Source organism: Jatropha curcas, chromosome 2 (genome assembly GCF_041381405.1).
Source record: "Jatropha curcas cultivar XTBG-Jc1 chromosome 2, XTBG_Jcur_1.0, whole genome shotgun sequence".
Lineage (NCBI taxonomy): Eukaryota > Viridiplantae > Streptophyta > Magnoliopsida > Malpighiales > Euphorbiaceae > Jatropha > Jatropha curcas.
In genome coordinates this window covers 6,813,839-6,831,723 of record NC_143152.1, presented here as the reverse complement: position 1 = coordinate 6,831,723, position 17,885 = coordinate 6,813,839, and the positions used below count along the sequence as shown (strand labels likewise).

At 26.7% G+C, this 17,885-nt stretch overlaps 1 protein-coding gene across 1 annotated transcript; it reads left to right on the top strand.

Moving 5' to 3' along the window:
• Nucleotides 1-10,484: 10,484 nt before the first annotated feature.
• LOC105634709 (beta-fructofuranosidase, insoluble isoenzyme 3) lies at nt 10,485-15,789 on the top strand. The gene is made up of 6 exons (XM_012217603.4): nt 10,485-10,741; nt 13,599-13,607; nt 13,713-14,569; nt 14,667-14,825; nt 14,981-15,225; nt 15,306-15,789. The coding sequence occupies exons 1-6, from the start codon at nt 10,567-10,569 to the stop codon at nt 15,589-15,591; spliced, it is 1,731 nt and encodes a 576-aa protein (XP_012072993.1). The 5' UTR covers nt 10,485-10,566; the 3' UTR covers nt 15,592-15,789.
• Nucleotides 15,790-17,885: the final 2,096 nt, after the last annotated feature.

The following is a 17,885-nucleotide window of genomic DNA, read 5'->3' as shown; positions in this document are numbered from 1 at the left end:
ATGTTCTTTTTGAAAATTACAACAAAAGCAAATCTTTTAACATGAAATTCCAGATTTTAGAACATATGAAAATCATTTAAACAATCAAAGAATTCAACCCAGGGGAAGAGTATGGGCTGTTTGGCGGCAGATTTGGAGAAGAGACCAAGAAGCCCAATGCAAGATTTGAAATTTTTATTTTTCTCAAAAATCTTTTTAGATCACAAATAGGAATTTTAAAATTTGAAAATATGATTTGTGAAATAAAATTTCCCTCTAAGTTTTTTAAATAATATTTTAAATAAAGAAAACTTCTTTATACAATCTTGAAAAACTAAAAGAAAGATATTTATAGATATAACTTAAAATGACATAATCTTTAACATTGAATAATTAATCCTAACATAATCTTTAACTTAAAATGACATAATCTTTATATTACTAGAAATTAAAAGAACATTTATGAAATAACAAAAAAAAAAAAAAAAATTCAATGATTAATAATTTATTAAAAAAAGGGTTAAATATTTTTAAATCCTTAAATTATAGTAAAACTAACACTTAAGTCCTTCAATGTTTGAAAAATTATTTTGAAGGATTTAAATTATACTGCCGTCCAACTATAAGGTACTTAAATCCAAATACGAACCATTTAGCCGTTAATGTGTGTGAAAAATGAACTTTAAATGAGAGAGAAATTTAAAAAATGCTGAATTATACCCTTCTTGAATGTAAATATAAACGTGGCTTGTTCCTTTTTCGAACTCATTGTGATGAACGCAGTGCTATCAGATTCTCGATGACCATCCATTGCCTTAAATTTTCTAATACCATTCTTTGGATGGACACTCCAATAAAATGATAATAAGAAAAGTAAGCAAGCAACATATAAACCACTCTACTCTGCCACAATATCCTAAAAAATAATTACAATTACAGCAACTAGAAGAAACAATGGCCGTTTAAAACCTAATTAGCAAAAATAAAAGAAAAGATCGTGCTGCATTATGTTCCTCAAGAATCCATAGTTTGCAGCTAATTGACCTGGATAATTCAGAGGTTATAATTCAAATTTCTCGTTTCTTGAATCTTTTAGATATTTGAAACGTGCAGTACTGCAAAAATGAATTCTCAAAAAATTTCAAAAAAGAAAAAAAAAAAAAAAAAAAAAAGGAAAGAAAGAAAAAAACGAAGCTAAAGCGAGGTACATGTCCGTTGATTTTTGAGCTTCCTCCGCCGCAAAGAAGAAAGGATCCTTCTCCCATTGATCAAAACTCAAACCCCTTATTATATTGATGCTTTTTTTGCTGAGAAACATGATGGTTTCAAAAATTAAGCAAAAAGAAAAAAAAAAAGTTAAATAAAGGTTATTATAGTCTTTTTCACCCATATTTACTGTCAAATGGTTAGGTTTTTTATATAGGAGGATCTCATAGTTGGACGACACATAATTTAGGTCAATCATTTTCCAAAAGGAGGGACCTAAAATTAGTTTCACTATAATCTAAAGACCGAAAATATTTAACTCTTAAGAAAATAATATGTTTATAATAAAAAATTATTATAATTTGACAATTATTTTTATAAAAATAAAATTACTTATCAATCAATTTAATTTTATATAACAATTTAAATTTAATTTATTCGTATAGAATATAAATTATAAACTGTCTATATTATTAAAATGTGAGAAATCAAAGCTATTTTGACAATTAATATATTAATCATTGTTTAGAACATCATTTATAATTTTGATATTATTTTTTTTACTTTTTGCTAAAGTCTATGAGCATAAAATATTTATATGGTTGCTTTTTTTTAGAAAGAAAAATTCTTTCAAGTTGTTATATGATTTGTTTATATCAAACAATAAATTTTATAATATGTTTTTTTAATAAAGAATAATAAATTATATTTTTTCTTTATAGAATAAGTTACTTGTAAGAAATAATTATAACAAATTAAATTAAAATTTATTAAAATAATAATTAATATGTTATATTCTTACCATATTTAATATGTACCTTATATGATATAATATAACCAATCAAAATTGAATTACCTTTATTTTTTCAACCAACAAATTAAAATATGTAAAGATATTATATCCTTACCATATTTAATATTTACCATATTTAGTATATAATGTAATTTCTTATTTTATCTAATAGAATTAAGATTTAGATAGAAAATTACTATACCAATCTAAATTAAGTTACCTTTATTGTTTAACCAATAAAATTAAAATCATAAAAAATATTATATTCTTACCATATTTAATATATACCTTATATAGTACGTAATATAATTTTTTATTTTATCCAATATAATTTTAGATTTACATAGAAATATATGACCAATCAAAATTAAATTATCTTTTTTTTCAACCAATTGAATTAAAATCCTCAATTATATTTTGAAAAACGTAGTAGAAGCATTTTTAGCGATCTCAATATTCTCCCATCCGTTCCCACTTTTATATTAATATTATAGATAACCTGTGGAATTCATTTCTATTTTATTAATTTATAATAAATTTCTATGGTTAACATATTTAGAATATTAAATATATATATATATATATATATATATATATATATATATATATATATATATAGATTACAATTGGAATAAAAAGAAATGATGATTGATGTATAAATCGACATATTAACTTTATAAATAAAAATAAATCTAGTAGCACCCTCGCAACTTATGCATTGAACTTGCAAATTATATTTTTTAAATACTTTAACCTATAAAATTGCATCTATTAAACACTATAACTTTTAAATTTATAGTTATTAAATATTTATAAGATAGTTAAATGTGAAAGCTTTTATCTAGGTTTAATTTGAAATATATATAGTCTTCCAATCACTGAATACAATATCTAATAATTAAAAAAATATGAAAATTTTATTTAATTGATGCAATTTTATAAAAGAAAGTGTTAAATAAATATAATTTTATAAATTGAATGGTCTAATATGGCTCAACTTAAAATGTGGCCATCTCTTTTTGATTAATATTCTATTTTTCTTTTCTTTTTTTGAAGAATTTTTGAAATTTTCCTTTATCTTTCTATATTAAAAGTTCATTGATTTATTGTTGGACTTAGAGTAGAAATAATGCTTGAAGCATGAAACTGAGGAGGAGAAGAATAAAAAAAGCAAGGTGCATGTTTGAGTTGAGAGAATAAATAAATCTTGATGATAGATTTAAGTCTTTGAGTAATTTGAAGTTTTCACCTTAACTCTAATAATTGCCAACAGAAAAATACTTGCAAAGAAAGTTATAATTACAAATCAAATTTTAGATGAGTATAAATTAAAATAATTTTAATATAGAATGTACGAAACTTGCATAATTTTATAAGTTAAAATATTTATATAGCAAACATTTTAAATCAATATAAGTCTTAATTGGTAGTATATGATAACAATATTCAAATGGTATCAAACGACTCTTGGACTTTCAATTAGTAACATAATTTATTAATTATTTTAAAGTCATTTGCCTGCCTAATATATGGATTAGCATTCAATAAACCTATTTTGAGATTATGCAAATGATTGGTTGCAACATTCAAATACTCTTAACCAACATTTAACGGAAAAAAATAACTAATGAAAATGATTTGTAATGAATTTATCAAAAAAAAAAAAAAATAGTAATGCAATCAGTTGCACAGTAAACAATTAACGCAGATTAAAATATATACCACGGGAATGAAAAGTCTTGGTTAAAGTCCTCTCGATCACAAAAGTCAACGAGAGAAATACTCGTGCTATATACCACAGGATAAAGAAAATATAGACAACTTTATTAGAAAAAAATTCATAATATATAACTTCATTTATAATGTTGAGTTTAACGGGTAATTATAGGTTACAAATATAAAATAAATTATGAATAAAATAACTTGTCATAAGCAAACAAGAATTATAATTACAAATTATTTATGAAGTAAAGAGAAGGGAAAATAACTCCTAACGGATGAGATGGAATTATAAATATTTTTTTCTCTTAATCAGAAGTTTCAAGTTTGAGTTTTGGACATTGAATCCTTTTAAACATTGGGATAGTACAAAACATGGTTTACCTTTGTTGATGATCTATGGACATGGCTAGACCATATGATTTTTTATGCGCATCAAATAAACTTTGTTTATTTTAAGAAAATAGTTTATTTTGAAAAATATTTTCAAAGAAAACATCATCTTTTGAAAATACTTTTCCAACAATTTATTTTCAATTATTTTATAGCAATATTGAAAATTAATTAAAAAATGAAAATTTATTGTAATTTATACATAATATAAAAGCATTTAGAATTATAGAAATATTTTTAATTTATTGGGCCAAAAGAATATTGCAAACTACACAATAAAGATGTAACGTTCCCCTTAACTCATCAAAATGGTGAAATCTCTTATATTGAAAGGACTTCAACTTGAGATATTTCGCCCTCCACGCAAATGAAAAGGCTAACTAGACCGCATCTAATTGACATTTTAAAAAAATTATTATTAAAAATGATAACTTGCAATAGTTATCGTGACCAGTTGTGGTGATTTAATGGATTGATATAATGATTTTTTTTTGTAGAAAAATGCATATAACGTAAGTTTATATTGATATCTAAGAGATTAATATATTGTTTTTAATTTATTGGACGCTTTTATAGACAAAAATAACATTACATGCTACACAACAGAGATATAATTATAATTGAGAAAACTCGAACTCGAGACCTCCAACCTCTCACATAAGTAAGAAAACTAACTGGACCACCACTTGATAGACAATTGAAATATTTTGTTTAGAGATATATTAGTAGAAAATGTTATTTTTTAATAAAAATTGGTTTTTTTTAATAAGATGAAAAAAGAAAATGTTGAAGTTAAAACTTTGTTTTTGAAAACTTACTACACTTGAAATTTGCAGAAGAGTTAATTGTGGTAGTGCTTTCTCTCTCATAACCTAAAACCTAAAAGCTCTATTTTCTTCTTCCACGGGCAGCCACTGATGAGTTCTCGCCGGCGGTCACCCATTTTTCTTTTTTATTTGTTTTTTGCAACTAATCCTCAGCAGATCTGAGTTATCGTCACCCAAATATTAGGATTTATTGTTGTCCATATATTAAAATTTTATTCTCAGATTTAGCTTTGAGTTATTGTTATCACCATTATAGTGATTTTGTCTAGCGTTTTTTATACAAAAAGAAGTGCAGATTTCATCTTTAATAGAAGGAAGAAATTTAAAAGTAATCAGATTGGACTTATAGAAAGATCATAGAGTCGAACACTGGCCATGAATAGCCACCAAGTAGAGCAAGTGATTATTTATGACATAAATATTATGCTATGTCAACTCGATCAGAAACTTTAAATCAAGATTGTGTTTTTTTTATTATTTTTGTATAAGCAACTTACAAACTTTCTATTCAAAAATATAGAAACGTATAAATCTGTATCCCATATCTATATATAGATTCCATTTAATGAAATTTCTAATTTGAATTATCCTAAAAAAACTTGCAGAAGAAGAGCTTAAAATACCAAAATTAATAAAGAAATGAACACGACTATGCACCAAATTGATTATTTGAATTTCAAGATCTATGTTGTCGAAATAAAAGTAATTAACAATTCATTTTATATTTCGAATTATAAAAAAAAAATCACAAATAAATATAAGAACTCCTCAACAACCAAAACAAGTCCACAAAAGCAGAAAAAACACAATAAAATCTCACCACGATGATTATAAAGATATTTTCAAATAGATTATTTGTGGGCAACAAAAGCGGACTAAAAAAAAAAAGAAAAGAAACTAAACTCCAAAGTAATAGTATAATCTGAAAAACCGACCTACTTTAAACTCGACCATTAATGGAGCTGCGAGTAACCTAACGCATGCCTTCTCCTTTCTCAATCTCAGCCACCTAAATAACACTATTGAAAAGTTATATTATTATGGAAGCTTTTGCATCAACATAATTCACAGTTAGCCAAAAACAAACCAAAACCCAAATTTTAAAATACATGATAAGGAATCCAACCTTCCACCTGGGCCTTATCACATTTACCCTTTTATGAAGGATCACACTCACTATTTCATTGAGTACTTTTTAAATTTGTTTTTATTATCCTAAGTAAAGTTCCTAACCTATTGGAAATCCATGTTATTACTAATATTTTTGGATTCAAGTACAACGTTTCACCTAATTTAGTCCACTGTAGTATTTTCTATTGGGAGGGCTGCAAAAACTATTCATTAGTGATTAGTTGTTAAGAGGTATGTGTTTTCTTCCAAATGGGCTTTTTTTTAAAAAAAAAATTGTAAAAGCTATTTAGCTAAGTTTTTTGTGTTCACAATTGAAGATAACATTGAAATAATATTTAGCCATTGAAAAATGACAATGATCAAATTATAGAACAAATATTTTATAATTATTTCTTCTTTATTCGAAGGTTCAATGGATCGAAATAATACTGCAGACTACTCAACAGAAGGTAACTCTTTCCTTAACTTGTCTAATTGATAAAAAAATTTATGTTGTACCATCATGAGAAAAGACAAGGAGAGAGTTCTAAAGCAACTTCATTTAAAATATACTTATTTAGAACATGATTTCCCAAAGGTACAGTCTCAACAAAATTAGTTATTTAGAGAGCATTTGGTTAAGCTGATTCATACCAACAATTATGTCGGTAAAAATTTTAATCAACAGTTGATAGCTGATAGAAGTATCTCCGTATATATTTATATGATATTTGAACTCTATTAACCATACAAAAATATTTTTTACTAATAAAATTATAATTTTCAAATTAATATTTTTTATCATTAATTTTATTATAGTAATTTAAAAATAACAAGTATTTTTTTAATTAAATATTATACTACAAAATTCAATTAATATTTTTTTATTTATATAACACATTAAGATAAAAAAAACAATATATTTAGCTTAAAATTTGAAAATATACTCTATTTACCATTATATATAAAAAACAAGTATATATTTAATTGTCATTTTATATTTTAATAACAACATATGGCGACCACTCAAGGCAATACTCACAAAATTTTACTAAACACTAACATTCATCAATTAATTGCTATCAGCCACAAGCTACTCACTATTAACAACTGCTATAAGCTAGTTTAAACAGCTAACCTAAATGATATCAATCAATATAAAAGTTGACCTCATAAGAATACGAGGGACTTCAAATTTTGATTTTTAGTATTGTTAGATATGAATTTTTTTATTGGATTGTAATTATTGATAAATGAAACAAATAGTTAGTAGATTGTTTGGATGAAAGTTATTTGATAAGTTTGGAGAGTAAAATAATGTAGAAAGGGGTTGTTTAGTCGCTGGGGAAGAGAGTTTGAGAGAGAGTACGGGTTTTTGAAGGTTAATTGAGGGATTGAAAACCCGTCTAAACACCCCAAGTATTTAACACTCTGAATTGAGGTGTAAGTGTGGTTAAAAAATTTAATTTTCAAAATTATCCACAATTATATTTATAAATCTTCTATGACAATGGTATTTTCGTAATATTTATATTTAACATTACATTTCTCTGCCATCAAACAAAAAAAGAACAATATTATTAAACTTTCATTTATCATATCTTCCCCACAAACTCATATTTGACACTTTTTTCAAAATATCTACGGTAAATGTAAATATACATTTCTAACCTTAAGTCTAAGCCCACATTTATCACTCTATATATAATATAATCAAAGACACCAAAATGTGTGATGGGAACATAATGTTGCCTTATATAATCACCTTTCAATTCTGATATGAATATGCACTATTCATGTGTACCAAACATACATTCCATTTTCACATATTTGTCTTTTCCCAAAACAATTATCAACTACCAGGAAAATTGGGTATGTGCATCAAAAATTACTCCTTCGAATAAGCACTAAAAATCACTCTTTTAGTGATTTGGGATTTATTTATTTTATTAATACTTCCCCTGTCTCAAAATATTATGTATTTTAAGAAGTAATAAATAATATTTTTTCAATATTACTTTTGTTTATATTAAATATAATAAATACTTTCACAAGTAACTATTGGTTCAAATTATAAAAGATAATTTGATCATATTATTTATGTTTTTATTAATATATTTTAGAAGAATTAATTATTTTCTTTGATTTTTAATTTTTATATAAAAATCTTAAAGAATTTATATTTTGTAACACGGACCGAAATACTATCTTTGCAAGTACAAGGGCGGTTGGTAACCTAAATGCCACTGCCTAATATTTATACCTTCTGTCAACTACTTGGAAGAATCTGGTAAAGCAGAAGGCCACATATAATTAATATGATAAATAAATGAGAAAAACTTATAATGATTGTTTTCTGTTTCCAAAGAATCTGACTGCTTATTAATTCAGTTAGAGGTATTATTATTACTCGATTTGTCTCATTACAAGTGTCTTTCAAAATTATTATACAAGAATATAAAAAAAAAAAAAAAATCATTCAACATTTCTAGTTTTGGCTAAAAATAGTTGTAGTTAATTAAATTATCATCTTATTACCACGTAAGTTTCACTAATACTTTTCGCACTTGAGAAAATAATTTATTCTAAAATACTTGTTACATTTATAGTTTCAAGGAATAATAAATATTTTTTCTATATTTATCCTTTGTATATACCAATAATTATTATTTCAATTTAACATTTTTCTTAAAAAATTAACATTAAATTAAGGATAATATAGTCAATTTACTCAATAATTTATTATAACTTAGACAAATTTATTAATTTTTTTTAAGAGACGTGAAATTGCAAACGTGACAAATATTATAGATTCGAGGTAGTAGTTCTCTAAATAATTAATTCTTAGCTAGTAGGAATATTGAAAAATAATAGTCTCTTAAAACTGTTTGTTTTAAAATTTTTTAAATGTCATTTTAAAATTCAAGAAAGAGTTTATTACATTTTTATTATTTTTATTTTTATTTATTTAATCCCTTTATAATTTTCTTTTGATATACTCTCTCTAGCTCAAAATATAAGTTGCGTAAGGTTTTTACACAAAAATTACGAAATTAATTAATTTTTCTAAAAAAGAAACTTGCTAAATTCACTAAGCATTCCGAACAAAAGTGTTTAACTAAGTTGATTCATATTGTTAATAGATTATTTGCACCCCATAATCATGGTAGAAATGTTTTCTTTTAAAGTGTCACAAGATCGACTTTAAAATTTAAAATACCATAAATTTTTTTATTTGAATCTAAGGATTAAATTATGTGTTCGCCAACGCATTATTATCACAATGTTACCTGATTTGGCTATGAATAAGTTTTCAAAGGAAGAAAAAAGGTAAACTATACTTAGGTCCTAAATTATATTTTATATTAATACTTTTATCCCTCTATTTTAAAAAAATTACTACTTCTTCTGTCATATAATTTTTGTCTTAGTTGACTTGTATACAAATTAACATAATTTGTCTATATAATTAAACTAACTTATTTATTTTTTCTAGTATATCCTTGTATTAGTATTCTATTAACATTAAATGATCCATGTTAAATTATTACTGAAATCAATTAAACTATAATTATTTATTCACTAATCAAGTCAATTTGCTAATATATAAGTGAAAGATTAAAGGTTGATATTTTTTGTTTATATCAAGATTTAATTAATGGTAATATAGTAATTTGACTAATATATTTATTGAGAAAGCGGCAGGAGAAATAGTAAATTTTAAACATTGTGCACTTCTGATAAAGGAAGCAACATAACAATTTAGGATGATGAAAAGTAAAAACCTTTTAAATAACATTCACCAAATTGATAGAACATTTGCGGTGTCTACGTCTTTTACAATAGGTAAAAAGACCATCTGATTGGCATCTGAGTTGTCACATTTAATAATAAGAGACAACTACCTACCAATAGATTAGCCAGTCTAATTAAAACACATGGGATAAGCTAAGATTTCAGTCTATAATTTTACTAAGAAAAAAATGGATAAAATAGTAATAAAAATCCGATAATGACAATTAATTATTGATTTGGGACGCTCGGTGTGTAGCCAAGCAGGCAATTAATTTTCTCCAGTAATTGTTAAAAAAAAAAAATGTTAACAACCATTATAAAAGAAAAGAAAAGAAAAGAAAAGAAAAGAAAAGAGAAAACAATGTATATGTATCGTTTGCATCCTAATACTATTAGACACAAATTTGTTTCGTTTGAAAATAGGTAATCAAATTATTCTGCAGAGATAATATAATACAAAGTAATAAGATAAAATTAAAACAGATAAGGATTTTTTTTGAAATGGATAAGAAGTTTTCAAAACTTCCCAAATTAATCGTTATGCACTTAATTAACCAAACCAAAAGACTTATCTTTTTTTTTTTTTTAATTAAGAAAATATCAAGCAGTATCTTTCTTTATGCTTATATATAGATCCTCTATACCTCCTCAATCTCATTCCTATTCCAGGAACGAGTTTAGAAAAACAAAGCAAGAAGGGTTTCTTTCTTCTTCATCCTTTCTTTCTGGTTACATTTCTTTGTCATGACTGCTTCGAAGTTTATTGCAGTCTTGGCTTTTCTTTTTATTGTGTTAAGCAACAATGGCGTAGAGGGATCTCATAAGATTTATCCAGAGTATCAAAGCCTTTTTCCTGTTAAGATCAGTAAAACCCATAGAACTGGCTACCACTTTCAGCCTCCTAAGCATTGGATCAACGGTATCTTCTTCTTCTCCTTCACTCTAACCCATTTTCTCTTGTTGTCTTGACCTTTCGTTTGCAACTCTATTAGCTGTAATTGTGTTTGTATGTTTGTTTGTTTGTTTGTTTTAATTTTATAAATTGCATTGAAAGGGGCTTTATTTTCCTTTTTAAATTTTACAAGAATCTTAATAATATATTCGTGATGTTTTAATATCTTTTAGTGAAACTTATTCACTAATAGCCACCTTCACTGTTCCATTGCTTTTGAGTTCAATCTGACTAGCTTTATCTTCTTGTGATTACAGTTTTTTTTTTTTTTATAATTTATTTTTTTGCTTCTGGGGAGTGGAACGTTTGAATTACACCCATGGATCCTGAAAGATTAAATGTGTGATGGTGATAAATTGAGTAACGGTGGTGAAATTAAGTCAATGAAATACAATCACATTTAATATTTATCATAGAAAAAGAAAAGACCTTACAGATCCAAAACACATCAGCGTCACAAGTAATATTAAACAGGGAAATGCCAAGTGGATATAAACTTTTTAAGTCACAAGTAATGACAAATTCTCAATTTTTTATAAACTTTTCAAAGTCATATATGTATATATAATTCTTATTCCCTGAGACAATGGCAGGCAGTGTCTTGATGTTCCAAACCCATGGGTCCCTTTAGAAGTAGAAACCTTTGAAGTTTATTTGCTCTCATTGATCAATTGGATGAAATTATGGATTTGTTTTATTTGCATTTATTTTCATACTTGTTGTTATCACATATTTCTTTTTGAAAAGGATAAAAAGAAAATTTCTTTTGGGCTTTTTTTTTTTTAAAAAAAAAAATTTGAAGAGAAAAGGACAATTCTTAAATTATTTTTTTTTCCTTTAATAAGTATTAATAAGGTTTTGCAGGTTCCCTAAGTAATTAATGTAAAGTTGCTAAGATTTAACAGGAACAAGAAGCAAGAAAGAGCATGCATATGAACTTTTTGTTTTGTCTTTCTTTTTCTCAATTAAAAATTGGTGGGAACAAGAAATTTATAACTTTTATGTGAAAGAAATGCACTTAACCCATCTTCTTTGGAGACAAAAAGTATTATAGACCATTTTCTGATTTGGCTTTAATGCTTTGAGAGTATAATGCCCAATTATTGAATTTTCAAGTGAAGAACTATTAATTCTTGAATTTCAAAGTCAAGCACTAATATTTTAATTTTAGACATATGTTCATATTAATATGTATTTTTTTTATTGTGTTTATGTACGCATATCTATGTGAATGATAAGTATTTATTCAGATTGAAATAAGTATCTATTATCATACTCAGTTTATTTCTAATGTTTTTAGAAATAAAAGGTCTCAATCCCAGTAATATTTATACATTATATTTTTCTTGTACTTCCTTACATATTAACAAATATATCTTTTTAAATTGAAAAATTAATAAGGGGTGAAAAAAGTTAATTATAATTTTTCTTTCATGGAAACTTGCATGTATTTTGGAAATAAAAAATAATAGTGCACAATCATTTTCATTGTTATTAGATAAGTATAATCGGTTTAGATCTATGTGTCAGCCGATTCAATAGGGTTCTCTTCCTTAAATGGTTCAAAATCAAAATCAATCTAATTTAAAATCAATTCATCGGTTTTTCAGATTAGCCAGATTAGCCGTTAAGTGAGGCAGGATTTAATAACTATTCTTTTTAGTTCAAAGAAAGTATCTATTACTCTACCCCTTTCACGTAGAGTACTTGTTGTCAATGTCATGATATCGGTGTATAATTTATAGCCCTACAAAATAATAGTTAAGGGTAAAAATGATCCTTATCAGCCTGTTAAGGGCAATAAAGTTCTACAAGGTCACATGTTTTTAGAGGGTTTGGGCATTTTGTGGTGATCCATATTGATGACATTCTGTTGGCTAGAGTACTTGAAGCTTGCATGCTTAAACTCCTTGAGGGTGATATCCTAGTCAGCATTTGGTTCTGGTAGTTCCTCTAATTCATTTTTGAATATTTTTGTCTTTAAAGAGCCACTAGATTGTTGTCCTCTGTCGCACTTTCATGAAATAATACTTGGAGAAGGAAAAAGAAAAGGTTATGTTTAGGCATTTCTTGAAGTAGATCTCATGATTCTTTTTATTACTTTTTGTGCTTCACATCTGCCAGATCTCTACTTTATTTTTTTTTTTTAAACAAAAAAAATTTTCCAAGAAATCCACTTTTTTCTTTTCAAGAAATCAAGAACCAAAGAAGGATCTTGAATGCCGCCCCACCATGATTAGAAATTATTATTTTATCTAATTTCAATTCTCAATGCTTGTTTGCACGTGCAAATGGAGCACTCTAATTAAGTCTCTTCTACGTTTAGATTATTTAGGAAAGAAAAATAAGAAGAAAAAATAAGGTTATTCGTTGTTTATGTTTTTTTAATTTTTTCTTCGATCTAAAGGGAAAATTTGAAAAAGAAAATAAGGTTATTCTGGTTCCTTCTTATTTTCTTTCCAGTCCCCAAACAAAGAAAAATATTATTTTCTTCAATTCTTTTCATATTTCCTTGCTGTCCAAACATAGTCTCAACAATTAGGGACTTTGCTATTATATATTTTTATTCTTTATTGAGAATTCTAATAATTAGAAATATAAAAATATAAATTAGACAAATTGGATCTTAACCTAGCTCAAGTTCTGATAGTGCAACACTGCCCTATTAACATCCCACATTAAATTTATGGCAAAATGCCTAATATGTTTTGATGTTCAATATATAAAATTGAAAAAGAATCACTAATTTTGATTTTCCTTTTGGTGGTGCATGTGATCCTTTCTTGGTTGCTCAAATTTGCGGGACAAATTTAAACTACAATAGATCCAAACGGTGAGTCTTTTTTTTTTCTTTTCACCATGAAAATGGAAAACCCATTTGATTATAGTGTTTCAATTTTATTTAATCTTACAAGTTAAATGGATAATCTGATCACAGGGCCTATGTACTATAATGGGATATATCATCTCTTCTATCAGTATAATCCCAAAGGTGCTGTTTGGGGCAATATCGTTTGGGCACATTCTGTTTCAAAAGATTTGGTCAATTGGGAATCCCTTGAGCCTGCAATTTACCCTTCAAAATGGTTTGATAAAAAAGGATGTTGGTCCGGATCCGCCACAATCCTACCGGGTAATAAACCCATAATCCTTTACACTGGAATCGACCCACACGAACGTGAAATTCAAAACTATGCAATACCCAAAAATTTATCCGACCCATATCTCCGTGAGTGGATCAAGCCCGATGACAATCCGGTGGTGAATCCGGGCAAGGGCGTGAACGCCAGCGCCTTCCGAGACCCTACCACGGCTTGGTTCGCTGATGGGCATTGGAGAATCGTGGTTGGGAGTAGAAGAAAGCATAGAGGCATGGTATATTTGTATAGGAGTAAGGATTTTAAGACGTGGATACAGGCCAAACACCCACTTCATTCGGTTGCCGAAACGGGTATGTGGGAGTGCCCGGATTTATTTCCCGTTTCAAGATCCAGTCAAAACGGGTTGGACGCTTCAGTTGCTGGAGAACATGTGAAACATGTATTTAAAGTTAGCTTAGACTCGAAAAGATACGAATACTATACGGTTGGTACTTATCATAAGAAGAATAAGGAAAGATATATTCCTGATAAAGGTTCAGTTGATGGTTGGGCTGGGCTTAGATTTGATTATGGGAATTTTTATGCCTCGAAGACTTTCTTTGACCCAAGCAAGGATAGGAGGATTTTATGGGGTTGGGCTAATGAGTCTGATACGCCTAAGGATGATACACGCAAAGGATGGGCTGGCATTCAGGTAAATACTGGTTAATGATTTTTATTTTTTAAATTGGGATTTTTTTTAAAAAAATTTGGTTACTAAATTTATTTTATTTTGCATTGGTCTAATTTAGACTATTCCACGGAAGATTTGGCTAGATGCTAGTGGCAAACAAGTGGTACAATGGCCTGTTGAAGAATTGGAGAAATTGAGAGGACATAAGGTTCAATGGACCAATAAAAAACTGGAAAGAGGAAAATATTTTGAAATCAGAGGCATCACTGCTGCCCAGGTTTTTTTTTTTTTTTTTTTTAGCTTTTTGTTTTCCTTCTTTTCTTCTTTCTTCTTATTATCATTATTATTATTACAATTTTGAGAAATAACCAGATAAATAATTATAACAAATTGAAACTATAAATAATTTTTTAATCGTTGATTTATTAACAGGCTGATGTAGATGTTACCTTCTCATTTTCAAGCCTTGACAAAGTTGAAACTTTTGACCCTAAATGGGCTAACATTCCTGCACAAGAAGTTTGTGCTCAAAAGGGATCCAAAAGTCAAGGGGAATTGGGCCCATTTGGGCTCTTGACATTAGCATCTGAACATCTTGAAGAATTTACTCCTGTCTCCTTCAGAGTATTCAAAGCACCAAAAAAACATGTTGTTCTCCTTTGCTCTGATGCAAGAAGGTTTGTTCTTTAAATTTTAGTCTTCTTTGCATTTATCATCTAAAAAAAGAGCATTAAGTGACAAGCCATCTTTTGAACAGCTCTTCCTTGGGGCCTGCATTGTACAAGCCATCTTTTGCTGGATTTGTTGATGTGGATTTATCGAACAAGAAGCTTTCAGTTAGGAGTTTAATTGATCATTCAGTGGTAGAAAGTTTTGGAGCTGGAGGTAAAACAGTGATAACATCTAGGGTTTATCCTACAATTGCTATCAGAGACAAGGCTCATTTGTTTGTGTTCAACAATGGATCACAGACTATTACAGTGGAAAATCTTAATGCTTGGAGCATGAAAAAGCCTGTCATGAATGTTCCTCTAAAGAACTGAGGGGAAAAATAAAGAAGGGAAGATGTATGTTTAATTTTAGTTTTAGCTTTAGCATCCAAATTGAAAATTTTGGATCAACTATTATATTAGAAGTTTCTGTAGAGTGCTAGTTTGAGTTATGAGATAAAATAAATATCTTTATCATCCATGTAACAGATTTAACTCTTTGAGTAATTTGTAGTTTTCGCCTTACTCTAATAGTTTCCAATATAAATTTACTTGCAAAGAAAGTTCTAATTACAAAATAAAATATTAATGGATGCGCAAGTATAAATCATTTTCATAATTTCATATAATATATGATACTAAATTTGCATAATTTTATAAATTAAAATGAATTATCAATATTGCACACAAGTCAAAATTTAAATTTATTATTAAATCCAAAATTAATCTTTTTAAATTCAGTTTAGGTTTGAGAATTTGTTGTAATCTCATCATATATAGAACCATCGTTCTTTTTCTTTTTTCTTTTTTTTTTTCCTTTTTTAATTTAAGAACAATTCCATTAATAATAGTAGAAATGATATAAATATAGCTTCTCCAAAATAAATGGACTAAACCACCTCTTAATTTAGTTGTGACATTGGCTTAACTATATATGTGGGTGGAATGGGGTGGATTGACCTAATTCATTCAAAGAGGAGAAATAGGCCTGTGCATTATAATTACTTTATTTGGTTTTTTTTTTTAAAATTTATTTAAGTCTTAATGAGTCGAAATAATATCGTGGTTATTTGATTTAGTTATTTAAATAATTTGATTTTTTTTTAAACGCGAGAATTACTTATTGCTACTTAAAAATAATGAAAGAGGCTTTATTCTCATTTATTATTACTAGTTTTTAATAACGTGGAAAACACGCTGACTGTATTTATTATTTATACTCATGATTTAATATGTTAAATAATAAATTTAAATTTAAATATGAGCATAAATTTAAATATTAATCCTTACTAATATAAATATTAGTCTTTTTATTAAATTTTAATACTGAAATATATATTTTTTATTTTATAGTTTAATTGTGATAGTAGTGATTGTAATTAAATATTACTTTTTTTTAATGTCAATTTTAAAATATCAACTCCTAAAATCTCTAATTGAGTTAGTAAGTTTAAATATTAGTTCTGTAATAATGTCTTCAGTTATGAGATAGGTCTTTCCTAACTCAAAAGACTCTTTAGTGAAATTAAATTCTAATTTATTAATCTCATTATACACTTAATATACATAGTTAATTAATGAACTATTTAATTGAATAAATATCAATATAATAAAATCATTTGATAGAGATTAATTATTAAATGGTATTAATTGATAAAATTAAAAGAACTGGTTTGATTTGATAAAAATGTTAAAATTTAGGCTTTTATTTTTAGTATACATGGATATATGACTTTGCGCTAATATTGGATGTTGTAGGGCACACTTGTCAGAGATAACTGTCACGTTAGCATGAAATTGACGGAAGACAAACGAAAGCTGGAATTGATAAAAAAAACTAAATACGCGGTAATTATTGATAAAATTAAAAGAACTTGCTAAAATTAATAAAAATGTCAAAACTGAGGCTTTTTTTTTATCATTAGGCCATTTTATATCTATTCAAAAGGGGAAAAAAAAAAATTAAGCTCTGAATGCAAATGAAAATAAAAATAGAGGTAAAGGTATAAATCGGTTGAAATGTAATGAAATAAGCTTATTTCTATTAGAATTTAAAGATTTATTCCATTTCATTCTGAATTTTTATGAATGAAAAAATTCATTCCATTTCTTCTATTAAAATTTAATTGGAAAAAAATGATTTCCAAAATTCAAAATTTTCGTACCTTAATAAATAAATAACATTTTCAACATATGTCCAAACATGTAGACTAAAAGGTAATAGTCAAGTTGTTACCACTCTAGTTTTTTTCAACTCGACAATGTATAATTCTTTGTTTCTTCTCTATCTCAAAAATTCATGTACTAAGTTGATCTATTTCAACATCAACCAATAACTACAAACCTTTTTTTTTAAAAAAATAAAATTTCATACCTTACGGTTATATTTTAAATGTATGTTCATCAAGTTGCTCAACAACTAAAAATTTTTAAACTCAATAATTAGTTATTGATGCTTTAAAAAAAATGAAAGAGGCTTCCTTCTCATTATTTATTATTATTATTATTACTATTATTATTATTAGAAAAAAGGAAAGGAGAGATAAAATATTTAATTGGAAACCTGTTGTGGCTCAGTTGGCAATGCAGGCTGAGCATGTGAGAAGAGTTTTTGGGTCGATTTCCAC

Bases quoted from the DNA above. Each gene is read 5' to 3' on its own strand.
- LOC105634709 (XM_012217603.4), top strand. From the start codon at position 10,567: ATGACTGCTTCGAAGTTTATTGCAGTCTTGGCTTTTCTTTTTATTGTG. The intron at 14,826-14,980 runs GTTTTTTTTTTT...ATTTATTAACAG, and splicing joins GAGGCATCACTGCTGCCCAG to GCTGATGTAGATGTTACCTT. The intron at 15,226-15,305 runs GTTTGTTCTTTA...TCTTTTGAACAG, and splicing joins CTTTGCTCTGATGCAAGAAG to CTCTTCCTTGGGGCCTGCAT.